Here is a 23,661-nt window from a genome sequence, read left to right as displayed (position 1 = left end):
TGGCAAATTGTCATTATTAGAAATACAATTATGAAAACACAAATCCGTGTTGTCAGATTTCTCGGTCATTTTCCCACAGAGGACTTTGGCTTAACGAGGCTGTGTTTTGCTGTTTGTGAATCCTGTGATGCTGAGATGATTTGCATGATGCACATGTTTATTTACAGCCAGCTGAGCGTCAGCGGAGACGATGTTTGTTTCAAGCTCCGTGCATAAATACCAAAGAGATTTTTATTTCGAGTTACAATATTTTGTTCAGTTTGCCGGTTACTCGCACGGAGCTGCAGATTCTGTGGCCTGACTTCTGAGTTTTGGTCGACGGACACTTTCAAAGTGTTTTTACTTTCCCCCTCTCATCTTCACTTGAAGCCACACTGTTTGTCTGTCTGTTTGTTTATCTCACATTTCCACGTCTTGCAAACAACAACAGTGGAAGCCCTAAGCAAAATATTCCTCACACTGTGTACACCACCACCTCCCGCACGTTTTTTCCTTTCAGCTATGCATTTGAACATCGGAAATACCTGCCAAATGCGAAGTGTGCTTAATAATATGAACAAATAATAATAATAAAAAGAAATCAATTTTCCATCCGCCTTAAGTGTCATTTATTTGAAAAGTAAAAGCTCAGTAAAGCCTTGCAGGATCATGATGTTGAGTTTCATGCATGCAGAGCTTCTTTTGGACCAGCATTTATTTATTATACAGCCGGTGTCGGAATGGTTTGGTGCAGGTCCCTTACAAAAGGGGAAAAAATACAACAGGAAAAAAAATAAATAAACGAAAAAATCCAGGTCAAAAAAGAAGCAAATCCTGAGTAACAGAATTTATTAAAGATATGACACAGGAAAACAATAAATTCATAATTTGTCGCCTTTATTCTTTTGGTTTCCACGTTTATTCAGTTTTATTTGAGATATCCATGGCAGTAAAATCTGTACAAAATTCAGTTAGTGTGGACTTTGTCCTTGGTGGGCTCTGAGTCATAGCTGATGTGGGGGGAGAAAAAAAAGATCCAGTGGAGGTGGTTACATTTTTTTTCAAATAGTCTGCAGTTATCCTATGCGCCATGCAGGCAACATTTTAAACGCGCGCACACACACACACACACACACACACACAGTCCCTCTCTGCCACAAACGACAGATTTAGCCTTTGAAGCATGAAACGCGTTGAAAGCATTTCACAGAGTTTGGTTTGTCGGACAGCAGCTGCCGGACTATTTTTTCATCGTCTATTTAAACGCGATCGTTGCAGTTTTGTGGCACAGCCTCTCGCGATGCCCGCGCACGACTCTCTACACCGATTTCAAGTCCGTGTTGTAGGTGTCGCTGTTGACCACGTCTGCATCCGCAGTATTAGTGTGTGCAGCGGTGGGTGGGGGGAGGGGAGGAGGGGGTGGGGGTGGAGGAGGCTGCGTCTCAAGGCCATTTTCAAATCTCATTGGTGGGCTTGTCATGTGGTCGGGAGGCATCCTGACTTACACGGAGATTGTTTTTCCTAGATATGTCAGCTTACAAAGGACATCTCTCTCCTGTAAAGAACTTAACCCCCCAAAATGTCCTTTCCCAGTAGCTCTCCTGCGGCAAACACATTTTTAGTGGACTCTTTAATTGGTGCTTGCAGGACGGACAGCTTTTACTCCAACAGCAACATGTACATGCCGTCCGGCTCAGAAATGGGAACTTACGGAATGCAAACCTGTGGACTCCTGCCGTCTTTCGGCAAAAGAGGGGAGGTCAACCACCAAAATATGGGCATGAACGTCCACTCGTACATACCTCAAATAGATAACTGGACTGATCCGAGTAGACCCTGCAGAATAGAGTCGTCCAGTCAGATGTCACACTATACATTTTCACAGAGCATAAAGGAAGAGAGTAACTGCTGCATGTACTCCGATAAGAGAGTACAAAAAGTCAGCTCGTCAGAGGTCCCCGCATATTCTAACGTTATTCCTGAGTCTTGTCCAGTCGATGGTCCCGAGATCCCGGTTCCGGGCTATTTCAGGCTGAGCCAAACTTATGCGAACGGGAAACATCAGGAAAACTACTGCCATGAGTCGCCGAGTCCAAACCCCACACTGATGCAACTAAGCCGGGTCACCCCGAAACCGCAGCCCTCCTCGGCGTCTTCTAATTTTGCGGACCAGGCGGACAAGAAAAGTGAGGACATCCCGCAGAACCCCGAGACCTCCAGGACACCGATCCCCGTGGAAAGCCCGGATACCAAGTCCAGCTCGGGGGAGAAAAACTGCCCCATGGAAGCGTCCGTGTCCAGTCCTGAGCTGCTACAGAAGGAAGGGAAAGGTGGGTTGGCTACAGTGAAAGCTTTTATCTTGTGGCGCTGCTGAGAAAGCTCCAGCATCATAAAACCAAGTATAAAACACAAACAACCCTAAAGTCGTAACGTTTAATGAGAGTCTTTCTCAGGTTGCGGTAATAGGCAGCAGAGAATGCTTTTCCCATGTAGCACGCAGACTGTGTGTCCCTCTTTGTTTATTTAAATTCAAACCATATGCAAGTTTAGAGGAAAAAAAACAGCTTCGCATTGTGTAGCTTTACATTAGGGCTTAACTTGATAATTTAAAGTATTGCAAGTATTATGCTTAATGTATGAATGCAAAAAAATGAATCACTTCAACATTTTCATAAATTGGTGCATCTTCAGCTCTAATGCTGGACAGTTTAAACTAGAACCTTGCAACATGACAACACTGAAATTCAGTTAAAGGTGGATAATTTTCAGTTTAATCAAAAACTGCAGCTCTTTTGAAATTAATAGATTTTTTTTCTTTTTTTTTTTTTGATGATGATGTTTCACGCTGTATAAAGATGTGTTCCTGTGGCGCGCTTTGATCAGCTGGGGTTTCATTTCATTTCTATTTCATTAGTGGTGGCATGTACGTGACTAATAACATCCCCAGCAATTTTTATTTATATATTTTATCTTATCTATTCTGGGAAAACATTTATATTGTGTGTTATTTCCCAGAGGTAAAATCCAAATCAGCAGGTCAGAGTTTTCCTCAAGCTCAATCACACTGCAGCGCCCGAACTGATCTCAGATCTGAATCTTTTGCAGACTGCAAGAGTGACCCGCCGACGAGCAACTGGTTAACTGCAAAAAGTGGGAGAAAGAAAAGATGTCCCTACACAAAGCACCAGACCTTGGAGTTGGAAAAGGAGTTCCTGTTCAATATGTATCTGACCCGAGAGCGCCGCCTAGAGATCAGCAGGAGCGTCAACCTGACCGACAGGCAGGTCAAGATCTGGTTTCAGAACCGCAGGATGAAACTGAAGAAAATGAGCAGGGAAAACCGCATCCGTGAACTGACCTCAAATCTCACCTTTTCGTGAGCTCGCATGTATTTGTGGTTCGCTGTCTTTTATTGTTTTGTTGTATTTTATTTTTTTTGTTCTTCTTCCCTCTCCTGTTCAGTTTGATGCTTCAGTGGCATTGGACGTTTTAATTTCAATTTCAACGAAACTGTGACTATATGCGAATTTCATTACGTTGTGTGTGGAGTCGAATTGTTTGTTTTATTTAATCACAGGGTAACACTTTTTGGTCTTAAATTATTGGAGAAGTATGGATTTCTTTCCCTCTGCCGGTAGATGTGGATATTTCTATTGGGTCGGGACGTTTGGAAAGAGTTACTCTGCTTCAGTCATGAAGGCACATTTATTGTCGTGTTAGTGCAACATTTGTTTTGCAGTAAGTGCAAATCATTTGCTCAATCGTGAAATGTTTCTATGAGCCTTTAAAGTGACAGAAAACGATGTTAATCTAATGTGAATTTATCGCATGTTCGTGGCATGTATCTTGCAATAAATTGTCAAATAACTTTGTTTCGTATTCATTTGTACCTCTTAAGTCTCTGGTCTACAAATGTGTCGCCTATCCGTGAAATCAGAATCATCCGATCTGCGGTATTGGCTGCTTTTACGCACGTCCTGTCTTGTTCAAAGGGATTATGAGGAGGACAGAAACAACAACAAATGTTATTTTTAAAAGCCAATTGCACTCTACTGCAAGAGATGAAACGATGATGCCTAACGTGTGTCTAATTTCGTTAAATCTACAATTATGCTATAATCAGTTTGACGAAAAGCCTGCAAGTTTAAAAACCTCAAAAAAACAGGCCATTTTGTTTGCGGGATGCCAGCAGCTAATTGGCTGATCTATGCGGTTTTTGCTTATCGAGATGCAATGCTTTCTGTATTGTTACATGCTTTTCAAGATGTTGCAGTCCCACACCCCCAAAAGACACACGGAAAACAACAGGCTGATATTTATGAAATTAAAGACATAAACACTTTCACAAAACAAAAATGTTGCAGTCGTCTACTTGTGTGTGTGCGTTTGTGTGTGTGCGCACAGTGGAGATACGGGGTGGTGTGATCCAGTAATCACGCTCCTGTTTTTATTTCCAGGTCTGTTTACCACTAAACAAATAGTTTACAAGGGCCGTCAGACGGCGTAAGTTGCGTTTAAGCTCAGATCCACAGGGAAGAATCAGCTCTTCCTTCCCTCCGAGCGACGCATGCGGGCCTCGGAAGCCACGTCGCATTTCTTTTTCATCTAACGTCAAAAATAAATTCATATTTCAACATCATATGTGACAACATGACGTGTAAGTGTCAGTCTGATCCAGTCTGCAGATTTCAACTTAATTTCGACTATTTCCTTTTTAATGTGCTGCTCTTTTTCTTTGTGCCCTGGCCTGAAGGTCAGCAAACTCTGCTTCAAAACAAGCAACGAAGATTCATTTCCACCAGCACTTGTAAAAAAAAAAAAAAAGGCTAAATGTATATTTCATTTAATTGTACTTTTCAAATAGCCACACACAGATGGACCTTGCCTCTCCGAGTTTTTTTTTTTTTTTTTTTTTTTTAATTGATGGCATGTATAATCACACGCACCTCATAAAACATTTATTGATACATAAAGACCTTATTGCCCTCCTTTGAATGAATACAATAATTTCACAACTGCCGTTTCCGGCTTAGCTTTAAAAATTAAACCAACCCAGAAAATATGTTTCCTCGCCGAATATTAACAATGGATACGCCGCATTGTGAACGGAAATGGCGTCTGTTATTTTACAACATGTTATTACATCTATTTTACGAGGACTCCGTAAGTCTATAAACCATTTTACTAGCATTGAGGGTATCGGGACGATATTCTAAGAGTTTTCTCAAACATTAAGATACAGGAGATCCGTGTTGGTGGACTGTGTGTGTGAAGGGAAAAGTGACTTATTCCTTTTTTTCTTTTTTTTTTGCTTCTATTGTTCCAGCGTCCCGCAGCCACCCGCTCATGAGAAACAGAAAGAAGAAAAACCCATGAGCATTCATTTGAGCGATTATTTTCTCCCCCAAGTCACATCTGAGTGGGCTTTTTATTATTTGTGAAATGAAAAGCTAAATTAAACCTGACGAAGAAAAGAAAAAAAAGAAAAAGGGGAGCAAGGGCAGGATTGATTTACTCGCTGTATTGGTAAATATGACCACGTGATCCATGTAACCAATCCCTGTAGATGCAGGCCAGCAAAAATACTATGATTGTTCATAGAGGGAAGCTTTCCGTAACAGTGCAACCCTTATTATATGAGTAGGAAGAGATCAAAAATGTCTACCAGTGGCACTCTCAGTAACTGCTATGTGGACGCTATAATGGGGCAGGAGCCGGAGGATGTGTACGGTGCTCGCTTTATTCAGGCTCCACACATGGTGACCCCGAGGCCGTCAGGTGCTGGGGACAACGCAGACTTCTCCTCTTGCAATTTTGCACCAAAGTCCGCCGTTTTCTCGTCGTCTTGGTCGTCGGTTCATCCGCAGGGGATTTATCATCCGTACGTGCACCACCACCACCACCACCACCACCAGTCCCATCTCCCCGCCTCGGACGGCAGATATGTAGGCGTCCGCTCCTGGATGGACCCCATCTCGAACCACGTTTCGTTTGCCGGATTTCACTCCGGCGGTCGGCCGTACGGGACAAAGCCGGAGGTCCTGCCACCGAAAGCTGCAGAGTGCGACACGTTGGAGGCAGAGGCTCGGCCGCTCGCCGGTGAATTCGCTTGTGGAGTATCGGAGTGTCCAGAAAAGGCGACCAAAGAGCACAGTGGAAGTGAGCTTTCGAGCCACAGCGAGCCCAAAGAGGAGAAACAACAACTTGACCCAAGTAAGTAAACGAAATAGCCAGTCCTGATTTACAGCCCCTAAGAACTGTATGAGCTGGGTGTGTAAAACTGGAGGTTTTACTAACCTATAAAAGTGTCTCGTACTATACCGCGACTCGGGAAGGGGAAAAAACCCGCCCTGCAAGGGTTATTGCAGGGGATCCGAAAGTTTTTCATGTCACAGGACACCCAAAATAGATACACATTGCTCCATGTCGATACGATTTTACCTGAGCTAAACGAATAGATGGAGGTCTGCTTTATTTACCTCGGATGGAGACCTATCAGTAAAGGCAGCAAAACGTGTAATCTGCTGACATTTGCGCATTGTCTGTCACACTGAACATCTCGTTGTGCTTTTGGTTGCTTTTGATTTGACCCGGCGACCACACCGGTGTCCCTTCACGTCCCCTTACCACAATTTGGGAACAGATTACTTGAAGTTTAAAAATCGCCCTCATCATCACATGTGTCTTCACTTCGCATGCCCCCCCCCCTCCCCACCCCCACCCCCCCTTCCTCTGTTTTTCAGACAATCCTGCAGCAAACTGGATTCACGCACGCTCAACGAGAAAGAAGAGGTGCCCTTACACGAAATATCAGACTTTGGAGCTGGAGAAGGAGTTCCTCTACAACATGTATTTGACAAGAGACCGGCGCTATGAAGTGGCCCGCATACTCAGTTTAACCGAGAGACAAGTGAAGATCTGGTTCCAGAACAGGAGGATGAAAATGAAGAAGCTGAACAGAGAGAGGAGCGACAAGGAGCACATATGAAACCACCGCTGCTGCCATTTAACACATCTGATGTTGATACCAAGGAAGGCATCTGAACAATGGCAATTATTTTTGTAGGATCCTCGGCAGCCATTTCATTTTTTTTAGACCCTCTAGCGTAATATTGCGTGTCATAAGGTGTTGGCCGAGTAAGCATAAGAATCCCATGTGCGGGGATTTGTCTTGAGATACAGACATGGATACGGTTGATATCTCGCTATTTCGAGGCATCTGAAGTTCTCCTTTTTCTAGTTTTACACAAACACACACTGGGATGTTCAGGCAGAATTGTTCAGCATCCAACACACACACACGCACACACACACACACACCTCTACAGTATAGGAAGACGTGCCTATATGTGTTATTGCTTTTCTAGCTGTTAAGAATGTGGAGTTGTATATAAAACATTTTCACAGCTTAAACTACTTGGGCTGCTGTCTGTGTCAGTACACACACACGGAGGTAAACCGTGCTCTCACCTATTTTCTTTATTTGTTAAAAAAAACCAACAACTGGTGAACATAAGGTTTATGATCGAGAAATAGTCCCGCGTGTATTTGGGGAAAGCACATTATCCATCTTAGGTTAAACATTTGTCATCTTTCTCTGATGGGTTATTTCATTTAAATATTATATATATATATGAAATGTTTGAGGCCTTGTTTGCAGTAACCTAAGGCTACTGCACCACATCAGAAGAATACAAGACAAAATCCTAACCCAATACTTTCACCGTCTGACAGTTGAATTTTCTTATTTGTAGCCAACAAATGAATCCGGAGCAATTAAAGGGATCAAAATGACTTTATTTTATTGTTATTTCACTTTCCTAAAAAGCGCATTTGAAACGCAGAGGAACGAGCAGACCTAATAAAGTGTTTACGATTGGGAGAGGTGTTGCGGCGGATTTCCAATTTATTGTTCAACTTGTACGAATAATTACTTTAAAGCAGGAAGAAACGCGGCCCAATAAAGCTATAGAAATGGCTAGACGTCTGGCCTAAATGACTTTATGGTCCTGGCCACTAATTACACTCCTCTTTGAAACCCCCTTTTTCTTGGGCGTTTGCTGACAAACAGAATGTAGACACTTTTCCACAGGGTGTCTGGTCGATGAATTGTTTTAGAGGAAATCGCCCCCCACTTTAATGGTCACGTTTATTCTTCAACTGCACTTCCCAGCGATGGGAAAAAAAAACCTCCCAAAACTTCACTTTGACTGGTGTTCGATGCAGCGTCACTGCCTGATGAGTTCAACTTATTTTAATGTGTGAAACAGGGACATGAGTCCTGATTTTAACCTCACAGGCCTGCACGGACAAAACCTGGATAAACTAAACCGACTTTTAATGAAAATGAACTTCTAATTCCTCTCAGACTTGTGCATGAATGAACGATGGTATTTTTTAACAGCATTATTCAAATCAAAATGGGGAAGCTTTGAATTTTGCTGAGCTAAAAAAAACAAAAAACAAATCCAGTTTAACTCTGCTGGAGCTTGGAAAAGTAGTAAATATTGGAAAATTAATGAGAGCGCTAGAGGGCGATGTTGTTCTTTAAGTCTTCACGTTGGGCCTGCTGCAGTTCCTGCACAGCTGGAACATGCAGGCAGCACATGGACCATACCATGCAACATACATTCATGGATTCATTGATTTATATGAGAAAAACGGCTTTTTGAAGGAAAAAAAAAATATTCAGAAAATCCTTTCTCAAAGCTGAATGTTTTCTGCTCACGGAGTCCACATTGAGTATGGGGGTCGATTTTACAGCCTTGTAAACAATAATAACCCTACAATTTTCTACCCCGAATCCACAGCTGTTGTTTTTTAGGGTAAATTAATGGAACTTCACGGCTCTTTTACAGCCCAAGTTCCTAATTTATGTTTTTCAATCGCCCGTTAAAGTTGTTAATATGCATAAGTTGTTAAAAGCAAAAAAAAAATAAAAATCTCTTGATCATTTTCAGACACCACATTCCAGCAATAAGTCGTAGCTTACATTTGCACAGAAGAGCAACCAGTTTTAATGGGTGCAGAAAAGAGTTAGAGAGGCCGAAGCAGCTGAAGGAAACAACAGAAACAATTATAGTCCACTTTCAGGAATGCATTCCTCTAAATTTCCCCTTCAAAGTCCGTACATCCTCCTCCAAACTTTATCAAATCGATTTAGAAGAATAAGTGTCTTTACTGTCCGTGCGTCAGCCTATACTGTCCTCACTTGAGATCGTGAACGTACTGATGACAGTAAGTCAGTGAAGTTCCCACGCAAATTCAGCTTTCACATGTAAGCAGCGGCGCAACGGGGACGTTTACACGTAAATTACTGACATCAACAATAATATGCCACACTGGACCTTTGGAAGTAAATAAGTTGATCGTTTATTCCAAAATAAACAACGAAATCAATCACCGCGCAGAGTCCTTAGGCTTATTAAAATAGAAAAATACAATAAATTTATTAAGAATAATTAAAATAGACTGCAAAGAAGATTTATGTGACCGCAAATAACACAATAACACAAACACGAAGGGCCACTGAGTGGAACAATGTCCATTATCTGCAGCAAAACCCGGTGACAGTCAAGCTTCAGGGCTGAGGCATTTGGTGTGCATTTATTGTTGCTTACTTGCATCTGAAAACAGATTATAAGAGCTTTAAACACCGCAGAGCTGCAGTTTGACACGTCTGTTGAAAACGCGGCGGTGAGGCCTCCCTCAGCTGCTGCCTATTGAGGAGTTTCAGTGAACATTCCTTCAGTCATCGCCATTAAAAGTGATGGTTGTCATGAGGTCTCCAGTTGTTTGAAGCCTGACAGCCAATGGCGGCGCTCGCAGAGCACAAGATGGATGCAGGATACTGAAGCAATTAGAGAAAATGTTGGAATGATTACTTGCGTCTTGGTCTGATGTCTTGATGTATCGAGCTACGTGTGCGTATAGAGGACAGTGGACTTGGAGACAACGAAGGGACTGTCTCTGGTGAAAACTTGACCCCAGACTTAAGAAGTTCATCATCTTTATTCAGGAACATATTAGCCTATTAATACGCACGCGCTGTAACCTGATAAAACACCTTCTTGATCAAACATCAAGGGGAATTTCTTTAAATCTGTCCATAGCCACGCAGTCTCCTCCTCACGGTCCATGAGTGGGGTCAGCTATTTCACTGTGGCGATTAGCTGCAGCCATATTGCTCCCGTAGATGCTGTGTTTCTCCATGGTCACACACTTTGTCCAGTTCCGTGGAGGCTGCACACTGGGCCGGCCATGGGAACAATAAGAACCACGAGTTAATGCTGCATTTGCATATTTAACTCTGTATAACAGAGTTAAATAAAGTAACAGAGAAATACCTTATGTGGATGATATGTCGACAGATTGAGGTTATAGATGTTCCCTCATTACTCTGTGTGTGTGTGTGTGTGTGTGTGTGTGTGTGTGTGTGTGTGAGTGAGAGACAGAGGTTCTGAATTTGTGGAAACCTAGCTTCCTTTATCCCTCGTGTCAGACTATCCGGCATTAACACGGCCTTTAAACAAGTTTCCATTAGTCTGCTTTTCGTTTTTTTCGCCCTTTAAAACAAAACAAAACCAAAAAAAAACCCATAACGAAACCGTAAAACAGACGAGGCCTGTGACGCAATCTGACGAGCAGTTATGACAGGCCAGACTGTGACGTCTCACATCCTGTAGAACGCGAACGTTCTGGAACGTGCACGGTGAAAAGTAACTACGTACATTGTACCATGCTAAGCTAATTTGCACTTAACTTGACTTGCCTGTTTCTGCTAATTCTTTCATTCCTCCACATTTGAGAGACAAATATTGTACCTTTTAATTCAGCTCACATTTATTTAAAAGATTTAGCCGCTAGTTTGTCAGATTAATAACACAAAATATAATAGCAATTTAAAAGCGTAAAGAACAATAGTACAAAGAAGCGTAATAGCTAATAATCTAACTTTATAACATATTCTGAAATATGATTCTGCGTACTGAGTACTTTAGTATATTTTGATGCAGACATTTTGAAAGCGGGACTTTTACTTGCAGATTATTTACGCACTATGGCATTAAACTACTCTCCTACTGAAGAGGAGCTCAGAATAAAACCGGGCTGTCCAATAACGAATATAAGTCCAGAATCAGTCGTTAAATCCGGGACAGTCTGGTCCGTGCTGGTGCGCGTGTAGAGATAAACAATAGAACATATTTAACCATTCGTCACTTTCTTGGCCACGGACTTTGGTACGATGTTTTCAAGCTCTGAACCCATGTGCTTGGAAACACATACAGCACCGAAACAGTGCAGCCAACATGGTGTTAATGTATTGGTGTGTCCAGACATGTGGGCCAACGTCCTCTGCGTGTGAGGTCATAATCAGGCCGTGCAGAATTCTGTGATGAAAGCAAACCACATCAGCTGAGCCTTTTGATAATGATGTCCATCATAACACTGCCATAACGTACAGGCCCTACTTCTCCCTCAATTTCTGCCTTCATGTCAATGTGCCCTTTTTTTCAAAAATTTAAATTGTTTAATGCTGGGCGAGTCATATATATATATATATATATATAACAGACTCATGAATATGCAAACATGGAGACGTGCTGTGGCTGCCACGTCTTTATTAGTCCTCTCGGTGTCCAACAACGTTTCAGCAGTGTTTATAGCGTATCTCTCCCACCCATCGCCATCCGCATGTCTTAATGTCTGTTTTTTTTTTCTTGATATTAGTCCGGGGTTTTAAACCAAAACAGTGGAAGGTAATATTGGAGACAATATTGCACGGACCAGGACATCTATCTATCTATTTATCTAACCATCTAAATAAATGAGTCTGTTTTGTATATTAAAAGTCGTATAAGAGCATAGTTTAACTTGATTTGTACTTCTCTTATGATATGGAGACCTGCTGAACCTGAAGGAGGACATAATAAATAATCCTGCGTTTATCCCCTCGCATCGAAATTTAAAGCACATTTTCTCCTTTGCCAGTAACATACCCTTCTCTCAATGGCCTACACTGGAATATGGAGTTACAATAACGTCACATGTAGGCCTAATGCAACAAATCCTGGTTTCACACACACACACACACACACCTATAAGACAGGAAACCAGAGACCGAGCCATAGCCTGACTATAAATCGCACCGTGCTGACTCTGGCATGCCACCAGATGAACGAGGAACGAGAATGAAATTCCTTTTTGCTGCAGAAGTGTACACATGGAGCGGACTGCATTTGCAATATTTGGCCTTTAAATCTCGAGGCTCAGTGGTCATATATCTTCATTGCTTTCTCCGCAATCTCGTCTACGTGTTTATGAATAGCAGCAGGCCTGTAAGGGCGTGCAATGGAGGCAAAATATTTCGTACACACGATGCGCACAGATCGTATTAAAACACGTTTTGTCGCCTCGAGCAATAATTGTGCACCTGGAAGGCCCGTGTCACAGTGTATGGCTGCACTGTTTGTTTGTTACAAAAGTATTTGTAATAATTAAGCCTAATGAGATTTTATCAGGCCATATTTTGTCACCAGTCGGTGCATAGACCGCACAAAGAAAAACAAAAATAAGAAAATAAAAACATTGAATTTCTTCGTCCTTTCAATGGCTCAAAAAGCTTCCGATCGACGCCAAAACGGCCTCGATTTCTTACAAATTCATATTTTTATTATTCCTCTTAATGTTAAACGTTCGCCTCTTATTTTGGCAAAGCAATCCTTGCGTCATCATGATTTTGCCATATGTTAAATAAAAGATTTTTTTAGATTTTATGTTCCCAAAATGCTCTATTTTCTGTGTTATATTAAATAATTTCTATTATGGGGAAGCTAAAACGTTTTAAGGCTACATTCTAGCTGTTCTTTTGCTCTTAAACATTTTATGGTTGAGTGACAAAAACAAAAACAAAAAACAAAAAAAAAGGGGGGAGGAAGAAAAACCTCTTGTTTTCCTCCAGATGACATGGAGAGGCGCTTCTGCTATTATGCGCAAAGATGGGGAGAATTGCTGCAGTCTAAATTCCTTTTTTGTGAGAGGACAATTTACAACTTGGTAATAGACCTTTTTATGTGCCTCCATCGCCTGTCATTGGATGCCACTGGTCATGTGTGAGAGGGAAACGTCTTCATGGCTCTTTTCCTGATTTCCCAGGCGATTTTTTTCCCACTGCATTCTGAGCTTATGGCGTTCAAACCGATACGCCACGGTCGTCTTTTCGTAAAAATTGCATTGGTCTCATAAACGTCTGATCAGCACATATTTGCGGCATTACAGCGCTCATTCTCCTGGATGACAAGAGCAGCGGTCCAACTTTGTGCACATCTGACCTCTTCACACACACAGCAACAGCAGCAACAGCAGCAGCAGCGGCTTTGGCTCCTCACAGATTTCTGCAAATGCTCCGCATAGGTAAACTTCAGAGAATAAACATGGATTATCTCCCAGCTTTAGGTAAGCTTTCTGTGTGACACTGGGCTTTGTTTACTCGCGTGTGTCTGCATGTGAAGTTTGACAGCTTCCTGTTTCGTTAGTCATGTAAATTAGCAGTCGGTTATTTCACATGTTCACGGATGTCTTGAAATTAATTGTTTTTATACTCTACACTCAGAAAAGGTGGGTGATGGTAAGAAGGTAAATGAAAATGTACCCTCACTTCTGTTATGCTGCAAAAATCAAAGAGGCATATTTTCAGCAATAATCAGATGGATTATCACATGTTTTAATGTTTCATGTTGTGTCGACTGTGGCTCATGCTTTAAAGATTATCCTGCAGAAATGTGCCGGTAGACTGTGTTTGAAGTCAGGGATGTTGGTGTCTCAGCCTTTTAATTTATTTATTTATTTTGATACAGTAATTTCTCCATCAGTGAACCAAGTGAGCTCCATGCTAAACTCCACTTCGTTTTCAGTTGGAAGCAACTTATTGCATGTCGAATAGCCATTTTATGCCCTCAGTTTACCAGATTCGACAGTGAACATCAGAGTTGTTGTTGTGTGCATTTCTTCATCCAACAGAGAATGTGCATTGATCTGATGAACCCACCCACCATTTCACACACTGTTTACTTGCTAAAACGCTGCACTACAAGCCACGCAGAACAAATCTGTTTTGCTATATTCCACATATTGCATATCTGGCAGAAGAAGTTCAGTTTTCATAGCTGTTTTCAGCTGCCTGGAGATGGGGCCAGCTGAACAAAGACAGTATTTCACTGTGGCCTGACAGGCAGCTGCGAAAGTATTTACAGCCTTACTGCAATGCGGCAAAATGGACCCTGAAAGGCAGGCACAGGAGAAGCCTGAGAAAATCAGACAGGACTCCCTCGGTGTTGTCTAGTCTGAGTGTGTGCACGTTTTCTGTAATGTTTGCATGTTTTTTGTTACATCCAATTATGTCGAACAATGTCTGACCGCGGGCCGTGGACACATTTTAACACATAGCAGTTCCCATGAATGGATGTGGTTTCCCCTTTCCACGTTTAACCCCTCAGGACATGTAGTCCAGTCCAATATTAGACTCGTTTTATTATTATTCTAGTGGCATAGTGAGAGCTGTCGAAAACACATCTTTATTACCATTGAGTTTTATAAAACCGGAAAGGTGCAATGACTCTCTTTTTTTCGTTTTCCAGTTAGATACAATTATTATTAATTGAACTCATCACTTTTTCACTTTCATCACTTTGATCATTTTCATTATATTCAGAACAACAAGTTGATTTCGATGCATCTGCATATTCAGTCCACAAATCAGCTTGAATTCCAAAACATCACGGAAGGCTGTTTTGCAAAAGGCTGACCTTGTTTTTCCTCTGCAGTTTTATTCGTTTTCAGAACTTAATTAAAGATTCATTAACCCACACGCTTAACTTAATTAAGCTGATGCTGAAATAAATGAATTGCATGTGAAATCTCTTCCTCCGTCTTGCTCACCTGTGGTAGCAGATAACCTGTGATAAGGTTCCTTGTTAGTATGAGATGACTCTCTTTTTTTTTGCAGTGGAAAAAGGAGGGGAGGCCTTTGAAAGGCCAGCAGAAGGCGCTGTTGCCCAACAGTCAGCCTCTCTGCTCCTATTCAGCGGTCTGTCGCTGAGCGCTGTGATTGGCTGTGACTCGTGTTCATGTGATGTGGTTCACTTTTAAAAGTGGGTTTGGGAGAATCGTGTGTTTGTATGTAAGAAAAATCACATTGTTTAAGTTGTTATAGTATTCACGTTAACAAATGAGGTCATCTCTTCTCTTATTGCTCGTCCCTGCATTTGGTCCTAGATGAGTATTTTATGTGTTGAAGTCCTCCACAGACTGCTGGTTTGCCGAGGCCAGCAGTTGTTTGTCGTTAATGAAACAGGCAGCACAGAGCTGAAGAGCTGAAGATGCTGCGCTGTGGCTTCGCTGACTTCAGCTGATTGGACATTTTCACACAGAGTTGTAGTGTAGGATGTAGTACACAGAGTTAAAACACTGTGTACTACATCCTCGTCCTCGTCGCGGTGATGACAATAGTGATGATAAAGGAAGTGGTCTTCAAGAAGACTGCGGGAGCTGAGAGTAAAATGGTTACCTTCAAAGGCAAAAAAAAAAAACGGTTTAATGGCGTAAAAGCCATTAAACCCCAGAAAACATGAAAGCAGGAGCTGTGTGTGCGTATAGCTTCCAAAACACCCTGGAGATATTTTATTTTCAAATGATCTCCAGGGAAATCACTTTTTTTATGAGGACATGGGTGTAAAAAGTGACATTCCTCTGATTTGATGCCCCTCCATATATCATACCTGCCCCTCAGTGGCAGCCAACCAAGCCTCGACGTCATCAGCCCTCTTCAGATTGCACAGGAAAGGAGAGGAGGGGCGAAAATGCTCTGCACTTTGGGATTGGCCCGGATGGATGAATGACATCAGTCTTACTGTGTCAGGTTCACTGGGGAGAAAAAAAATGTATTTGTTGTATGTGATGTGTATGTTTGATGTGCAGAGGTTAACAGGCTTCAGTAAAGTGACAGGCCATAATTATGCCTTATACGATGGGGAGCAAAAATAAAAAAACAAAAAATGAGCAAAATAACAGAATATCATATAACTTTTAATATTTCTAGTATCGGACTTTGCTGTTTGTCTAAGCTTTGTATTAGTAACTTAAAGCTGATATGCATGGAAAATAAAAAATGGCTTCCTATATTCTAACCTTTCTGTCATGACAGTTACAACCTCCCTAACCTCTCAGCTTCCTCGTTTCTACGACTTTTCCTTAGTGCACATCAGCGCAATCGGCGTTATTGAGTAAGTGCAACTTTGAGGATTATTTATGGGCCTGCGCGGTGTTGTGAGTGGCTGCGAGGAAACACGTGATGCCATTAAAGTTTGTTTTATGGCCCGGGACTTGACAAGCCAAAATATAATTCTCATTGTGTATTAGTACGGTCCAGATGGGTCGGAATAGAGCTTCAATTGGCAGGGAAGCTGTACAGGGCTGGCTTCTCCTTCAGCATGGAGGTTTTCACCGCACGGTGCGCCTCGTGTTGCGGTCTCGGTGGTAAGCTGTGTTTTATGCTCATTATGCTCGTGGTATGGGCGTGTGATGTCACACGCATAGCGCTCAGGCTTTACCGTTTCCTGCCTCTAAAAGCGGAGGACGAGCAGAGGCGGTTAGATGACGCACTGCTGTTTAATCCCAGTTAGTGTGTTGTGTGTTTGAGTGCAAACCTTTCGTGACTCGGTCTGCTTTGCTTTGCTGGATGCTGTTGTTCAAGTTGCTGTTGATCTGCTTCACTTCCACGTGATTTAGTTTCTCGGTGGCATTGGGAGTTTGCCTGCCTGGTGGTGGAGAAATCAACCTGTTGTCACCAGACTGGTGTTTTTAGATATTTAGATTTTTAATATATATATTCCTGAATTTTTTTTGGATGAATCCTGGAGGGTTGGTTAAAGCAATACAAGTTTATGGTGATAAGTTGAGTTTGTGAGAGTCTGCAAATCACACTTCATAATTCGCAGTTCGTTTGTGCGACAATACGAGCTTCAGTTTTAACCACACTGAAATTTATAATCTGAGGTTAGAACAATAAAACATTTTTTCCTCCTTTTTATTTAAACAAACAAATTTACATTATGTGGCTGCCGCTTTATTTACTGTAGGCCGGAAGCGTTTCTTCTGCAGGCCTTTTAGTAATTAATTTCGTCAGTCTTTGTTTGTAATCCATAATGGTTAAATACTATAAAACACATGCTGGGTAGAGAATTTAAGCTTTATTTCTTACTATTGCCAATCAAAAAATATTCATTTAATTTCGCCCGAAAACAAGTTTCTCCAGGCCTCGAGTTTTCTGTCGCTCTGAAAACGCTCAGTTGGAGCTTTTGGACAGTAAAAGCTTGTATATGTGATGGGAGGCAAAGGAGGCGAACTGAACTAGTTGGCCTTTGGTTTAACGCAAGCTGCCAGGAAACGCTGACTTTATCATTCTTTTGTTGTGGATCTCGGCTTTGACCCGTCTGAAGGGCTAGCAGGGCAAGGTGAAAGGCAGGTCAGGCTGTCTAACTAATATTGAAAAGTGACGTGCAATTTTTTTTTAAAATAAAACATATATAATCTAATTGATATTTTGACTGTGAGTGGAACGAATGTTGTTGTTTTTTTTGGCTTTTTTGTTTAAACTTGAAAGGAAATGCGCAGAGTGGAGATAAAAGCCTGCTTCTGCGTTATGCCAAGTCTCATTTTGATGTATTTATCACATTCTGTATTATAAGTTTTTTTTATTTTTTAATCTGACAACGTGAATGAAGCTGGTAATGCAGCAGCAGCCAAGACGTTAGGCCTAAAATTAAACTGAATGACTCGATGCGTCATCCAGTAAATCAGTGGATTAAAACGTTCCCACGTGCCTTATTCCCAGTTAGAGAAGGAAACACTGGCTGCTCGTCTGGCTCAGTCTCGATTAAAGTGAACCCAGTGTCACATTTTACGAAATGAGCTTCATTAGAGATTAATTTCATTCTTCAGATCTCACCGTATCTGACTGAAAGCGTCATGCAGGCGCCATAAAAATTCATTACAAACTCTCGCGCTCAGATTGTTGTACATATTTGAACTGAATTACATTGTTAGAACATTGATTTTTGTGTGTGTGTGCTTGAAAAAGTACATTCTGCTCGTCCTGGTTATTTTCTAAAGCAACGGGCTAATTTAAAAGATGATCAGCCTTGATTCGTCTGTGAGGATGTTTTCAGGAGGGGCTGGCAGTGGTCGCCATGGTGGTTTAGTTAATGGCTGACGGGGAGCTGGTAAACTTTTGCACCCTTTGAGCTGTCACCAGGACCTAAAATAATTGAACTTTTTGATAAGTTTGTAAATGATTTTGTTTGACCTCCGTGGCCTCTCGCCTCATCCTTCGGTCATTGGTGATAAACTCCTCTGTATGAGCCAGCAAGTTATCTGTTGGTGAGGTTATTGCGCTTATTTCTTTGGTTATGAGGTGACAGCTGGCAAAGGTGAGCGCTGTTCATATTATTTAAAGAAGGCGTTTTACCCTCTTTTTTTTTTGGTGAACTTGGATTGACCTGATGCACAGAAACCTGGCCTGACCCGAGATAGATGGCTGATATTTTCGTTCCTGAAACTGACAGCAAGGCCCTGGGCAGCTGTGGGCTTACAGTTTTCTCCTCGGGGAAGCAGACTGACAGGAACTTTTGAAGCGGTGTGACGAGTTTTTGTGTCTTTTAAAACCCACCACATAAAGGCCAAATAATCCTCTGGGCTCAAGGAGAAGCTTGTACAGGAGTTAATAGGTAAACAATCAGAACAAAAAGCGGACAGTGGACAGAATAAGACGCTCTGATGTTATTATTACAGGAGCTCTTCTGGGTGCGTTTTGGCCCGTGTGGTTGTGATGCGCGCCTCGTTATGTAACCACGTCCCTCTGATGTTTCTGTTTATCCTGACTGTGGGCCACTTTGTGTACATTTTGTTTGACTGAAGTGCTCTGCAAATCAAGCGCTGCGGTTATGGGGGCTAAAAGTGGGCAGTGTCGCTTGCCGTCGTCTATATATACCCTGTAGAACCGAATTTGTGTGATTAAATCACAGTCACAGATTCGATTCTAGGGGAGTATATGGTCGATGAAAAAACTTCGATTTATTGGCTTATCGCGATCAGGTGCCTGGCGTGCTGTCAGCTGCTTACAGAGCTGATGTATGAGTGACATGACAACACAAAAATAGTTCATAAGAAGGTCTCAGGGGCCATGTTGAAACTCTGCAGGCTTAAAAGGAATCTGAAGAAGCTATCATGGATGGAAATAAACAGAATTATGAAGGAGTTTGCATTTCTGCTCAGATCAGTGTTATTGGGATGAAATGCCAGCGTGTATTCAGCGAAAGAAACGAAGCCACAGCACACTCCAGCTGTAGCTTTTTCCCCTCCTGTGAGTCGTTTGTGTGTCTACATTATTGATTCCCAGAGGCTGCTGCTGCTGCTGCTGGCCAATGGGCTCCTGAGACAGTGGGGTTTTTTTTTTCAAAGGGATGGGAGCAGATGAAGTGATGAGATTCGTGTAACTTTTGGATGACCCCTTCTTGACAAAGACAGTCTCCATCAATTGTCCTCAGTCATTATTCGCTGCTTTTATGCCATGGGGCTTTTTGTACCTTTTGTTGGTTTCTCTGTTCAACACCATGCCTTCAAGTTAGACCTTAGCAACTGATTTATTTTTTATTTTTGCTTGCATAAAACACTCAAAGCACAGGCAGGTTTCTTATTTCACGTGTTCATTTGTTTTTATGATTCCAAATATTGAAGTAAATTGCAGTTTTGTGTATTTTTCTTATGTTTTTAGCATTTTTTTTTTAATTGTCCAAATGTGCACAAAGATGTTTGAGGACCACATTTATTTGTTTGTTTTCCACCAGGGTCTAATTTTGGTTTATCTTAAGTTTGAAGAAATTGCTTTTAGTTGTATGTTTACCCGTTTATGGACCAGCATCACCTCTATTGGCCGATCTGGTCACATGGTTCGCTAACTTTATTCAGTTGACACCAAGTAGGAGGGCTTTATGGAGGGAGGAAAAAAAGACAACTCGAGAAAAATTAGTATTTTCTACCTTCAGAAATTAATGGCCATGAGTTCGTATATGGTGAACTCTAAGTATGTGGATCCTAAATTTCCTCCCTGCGAGGAATATTCACAAAATAACTATATACCTGAGCAGGGCTCGGACTACTACAGTCCATCGCAGGACACAGACTTTCAGCATCCAGGGATCTACCCACGGTCAAACTACACGGAGCAGCCCTTCGGCTGCGACGCTGTGCAGGACTCCTCAGTGCAGCCACGGGGTCATGTGCACGAGAGATCCAGCCACTCGAGCCCTTTTAGCGCACAGACTGAGCAGGGCCCCCCGGTCCAAGTGGCCGGACCACGGACTTGTGGACAGCAGCAAAACACAAAAAGCCAAAATGGGATACAAGCTAAGCAGCCTGCAGTAGTTTACCCCTGGATGAAGAAAGTCCACGTAACTACTGGTAAGATTTCTGCTACTTCTTCCTCTTCCTCTTCTTCTTCTCTTCTGAGAGCAGCCGAGACCTGTACTTTCGAAATCATTCAGTGTAATATTTATGGGAGTCTTTGAAAGGCCTCGCCAATTACACAAGTCATAAATTTTTATAGCTCAGGAAATAGGCCGCTAGGTGAGCTCCTGAAAGCTCCTGAAAACACATATTGACCGGTTGTAATGGTGCTTAAATCTCTAGCAAATCTGCTTAAATTCAGTTTAAATCGCTCATGCCTTCCGGCTCTCGCCTCCTCATGAATTCCCTTAAAGTTTGAGCGCCCCGGGTAGGGAGACTCCTCTTCTGTCGTTTTTGTCTGCGTGCTGCTTTGGCCACGTTTGGTGACTTTTTTTTTTCCTGCTTGTTTTCTTTCTCCCAGTGAACCCGGATTACACAGGACCTGAGCCCAAACGATCCAGAACAGCTTACACCCGGCAGCAGGTTTTGGAGCTTGAAAAGGAGTTTCATTTTAACAGGTATCTGACCAGGCGGCGGCGGATTGAGATTGCCCACACTCTTTGTCTCTCCGAAAGGCAAATCAAAATCTGGTTTCAAAACAGACGGATGAAATGGAAGAAAGATCACAAACTACCCAACACCAAGGGCAGATCAGCACCAGCCTCCAGCCATCTGCAAAGCATTCAGAAGGATAACCAGACTGATATCACATCTTTATAAGAGACGAAGGTGTCCCACCTTTAGAGATGAACTGTACATAAAAAAGACAAAGATTGCATCTGTCTTTTGCATGGACTGATGTCGTTTTTAGCCATTTTTTTAAAAATATATAATTTAACAAAAATGACCCCAGCAGTGTTGACTTAAGACTGAGTCAGAAAATCAACCAGTCTTGAGGTTTGAGAAGTTTTGAGACTCTTCGTTGTTTTAATTTCCTCAAAGAGACTCAAACACATCGAACCAGTTCTCGTGTTGATTTGAATTTTATTTTATTTTATTTTTTGTTTTGTTTTTTGTTTTGTTGTTGTTTTTTGTTTTTTTTGGGAAGGGAGGGGGGACGTTTCCCCCACTGAGGACATTTAATGAACAACCTCGGCTGATTTCATGGGTTTAAACAAAGTGTTTCTGCTCTTCTCACTTGGATTCACGCTGGCTGAAAGATTTAATTGCTTCATTCAGAACAGGGAAGTCCTTATTACACACACACACAAACACACACACACACACACGTTATTTCAGTTTCAGTCCTACTGAAACTTCTCATTAAACGCACAATATATATAATATATATATAAATGTATACTTGAAGTAAACATTATTTCCACGGAGCACGCCAAACACAACCTACTTTCGTGAAAATCCCGTGAATCTTTCAGATCTTTTAGACTTTAGTATGTTTTAACTTATTTTGTACAATAAAAGCCTTGAATTTTTCTTAGCCTAAATATTATTCCCAAAAAGCAAGACATTCCTGTGTGCAAACTATTCCGAGTGCCCTTATAAATCTCTCCTGACGTCTGTGTAAACAGTGTACATTTTCAGAGGCTCTCTCGTGCCATTTGAAACTCTAATATGAAAAATCATTTTGTTCCTGCATGGCATCAAATTGATATTGGATGTTTCTCATCGGAAATAATCAAATCCGGTATATTTAGGAGTCTAATTGTTTATTTTTCTTAATATGATTTTTACGGCATTATTTATTTGTTTAAAAAAGTAAACGTGTACATTTTCGTATAGCACACCTACAATTTTAATTAAAAGTATTCGTTAAGCTTTTATTCATCAAAAAAAAAAAAAATAATGTTTGAACTCTTGTGCATTATTAGCATGGCTATATGCAAAGTTTTAGTCTTTAATCTTGAGAGTTTTTCATTTACACCGAGCGGGGGGGCTTTCACGTCACCTTTCAAGGCAGATATTTCTTGTTTTATCCCGTCATTGTCTTCGGACAAAAAAACAAAAAAAGCCCAGAAGCTCTCCCCAGTACGAGGAGGGTCTTCTTTCTGAAGTCTTCACCATGAGAAGCTTGAAAAGGTATTTCAACCGAAGGTCGACAAAGCAGCAGTGGCAGGTTCATCCAGGGGACACATTTCAGCCGCAAGGACTGACCCCAACACCCCTGACCCGCCGGACAAGGAGGCATTTTCTTCTCCCAGGCGCTCCTCGCTTTGGTTTGGAGCGCTTTTCCACCCTTAAAAAGCCAAAGCGTTCAGAACAAGAGCCCGTCACAGTTTTACACGCGTTTTAACAGTATTTATGTCAGGCGAAGCCCCCAAAAGGCTCTGATTTGTGCGTTTGTCTCCTCATGTCAATATGCAATCTTTTTTGGTTTTATTTTTGTACATGCTTTTTACCTTGTATTGTGCATTGAGATGCGAGAAGTATATTGCAAAAATAAAGATTTCTACTGATTATGCATTTAAGTGACTGTATTGGGCGCTTTGTTGCGATTTTTCCCTTCTTATTTTCTCCAATGGAGAAATATTTAGATTCTGAGGAAATTTATTTTCCCGGCACCCGAGTTATTTTACAATTTCACCAGACCTGATTGCGCCAAACCTTATTTTGGTTTGATCTTTTTACTTATGTAGTGTCGCTGATTTCGCACCATTTGCAAAAGGATGACTTTTGGTGGGAAAAGAGTTTTTTTCTCCAGTGATAACAAGCTCGTGGAGCCATATGGACCTTTAGCCCCCTTTCACAAAACATCCACAAACGCACCAAATGTGCGCTGCGTGGGCAAATTTAGCCTCTTTGCTGTCAAGCATAACATCTACGGGCGGAACTACAACACTGGTCTACAATAAATGAGAAAGAGCTTTAAAAATATAATAAATAAGGAGCTTATACTCTGGCTTTTCTTAACCTTCTTCTGTTAGTTTTTATCTAAAGGAGCTCACGGTTGTGCAAAAACGTCTCATAGTGGAGCTTTTCAAGGTAATTTTATTCATTGAAAGACTGTGACTTGAGTATCTGTTAAACTTTGTGAATAGTTGTTACATGGGTCTTTGTTTTAGAATAAAAACACAAATGAAGTGTCCTGTGGAGTCAAACTGACAGGTAAAAACTCAGGTGGTCCTCCTGTTCCCAAACCAGTTTGCGACACATTTATCAGTAGCTGTTTTACGCACGTAATGAAAAACTTCATGGCCTCAGTTTGATATTAAGCCCGCTTCCCCA

The 23,661-nt window shown here is 41.6% G+C and overlaps 3 protein-coding genes across 3 annotated transcripts; all 3 read left to right on the top strand.

The window, feature by feature from the left end:
• Positions 1-1,509: 1,509 nt before the first annotated feature.
• hoxd10a (homeobox D10a) lies at positions 1,510-4,220 on the top strand. The gene is made up of 2 exons (XM_046404210.1): positions 1,510-2,309; positions 3,085-4,220. The coding sequence occupies exons 1-2, from the start codon at positions 1,559-1,561 to the stop codon at positions 3,357-3,359; spliced, it is 1,026 nt and encodes a 341-aa protein (XP_046260166.1). The 5' UTR covers positions 1,510-1,558; the 3' UTR covers positions 3,360-4,220.
• Positions 4,221-5,530: 1,310 nt separating this feature from the next.
• Positions 5,531-7,396, top strand: hoxd9a (homeobox D9a). The gene is made up of 2 exons (XM_046405113.1): positions 5,531-6,192; positions 6,723-7,396. Exons 1-2 carry the CDS (start codon positions 5,616-5,618, stop codon positions 6,965-6,967), a joined length of 822 nt encoding a protein of 273 aa, XP_046261069.1. The 5' UTR covers positions 5,531-5,615; the 3' UTR covers positions 6,968-7,396.
• A 10,201-nt stretch (positions 7,397-17,597) lies between these two features.
• On the top strand, positions 17,598-22,897 carry hoxd4a (homeobox D4a). Its single transcript, XM_046404584.1, has 2 exons — positions 17,598-20,493; positions 20,900-22,897. The coding sequence occupies exons 1-2, from the start codon at positions 20,025-20,027 to the stop codon at positions 21,196-21,198; spliced, it is 768 nt and encodes a 255-aa protein (XP_046260540.1). The 5' UTR covers positions 17,598-20,024; the 3' UTR covers positions 21,199-22,897.
• Positions 22,898-23,661: the final 764 nt, after the last annotated feature.

The sequence above is a fragment of the Scatophagus argus genome, chromosome 11 (assembly GCF_020382885.2).
Source record: "Scatophagus argus isolate fScaArg1 chromosome 11, fScaArg1.pri, whole genome shotgun sequence".
NCBI classification, from domain to species: domain Eukaryota; kingdom Metazoa; phylum Chordata; class Actinopteri; family Scatophagidae; genus Scatophagus; species Scatophagus argus.
This window is presented reverse-complemented; position numbering and strand designations above follow the sequence as displayed.

Coding starts and splice junctions, on each gene's coding strand:
- hoxd10a (XM_046404210.1), top strand. CDS start 1,559: ATGTCCTTTCCCAGTAGCTCTCCTGCGGCAAACACATTTTTAGTGGAC. Junction 2,310..3,084: donor GCTACAGAAGGAAGGGAAAG/GTGGGTTGGCTA, acceptor AATCTTTTGCAG/ACTGCAAGAGTGACCCGCCG.
- hoxd9a (XM_046405113.1), top strand. CDS start 5,616: ATGAGTAGGAAGAGATCAAAAATGTCTACCAGTGGCACTCTCAGTAAC. Junction 6,193..6,722: donor GAAACAACAACTTGACCCAA/GTAAGTAAACGA, acceptor TCTGTTTTTCAG/ACAATCCTGCAGCAAACTGG.
- hoxd4a (XM_046404584.1), top strand. CDS start 20,025: ATGGAGGGAGGAAAAAAAGACAACTCGAGAAAAATTAGTATTTTCTAC. Junction 20,494..20,899: donor GAAAGTCCACGTAACTACTG/GTAAGATTTCTG, acceptor TCTTTCTCCCAG/TGAACCCGGATTACACAGGA.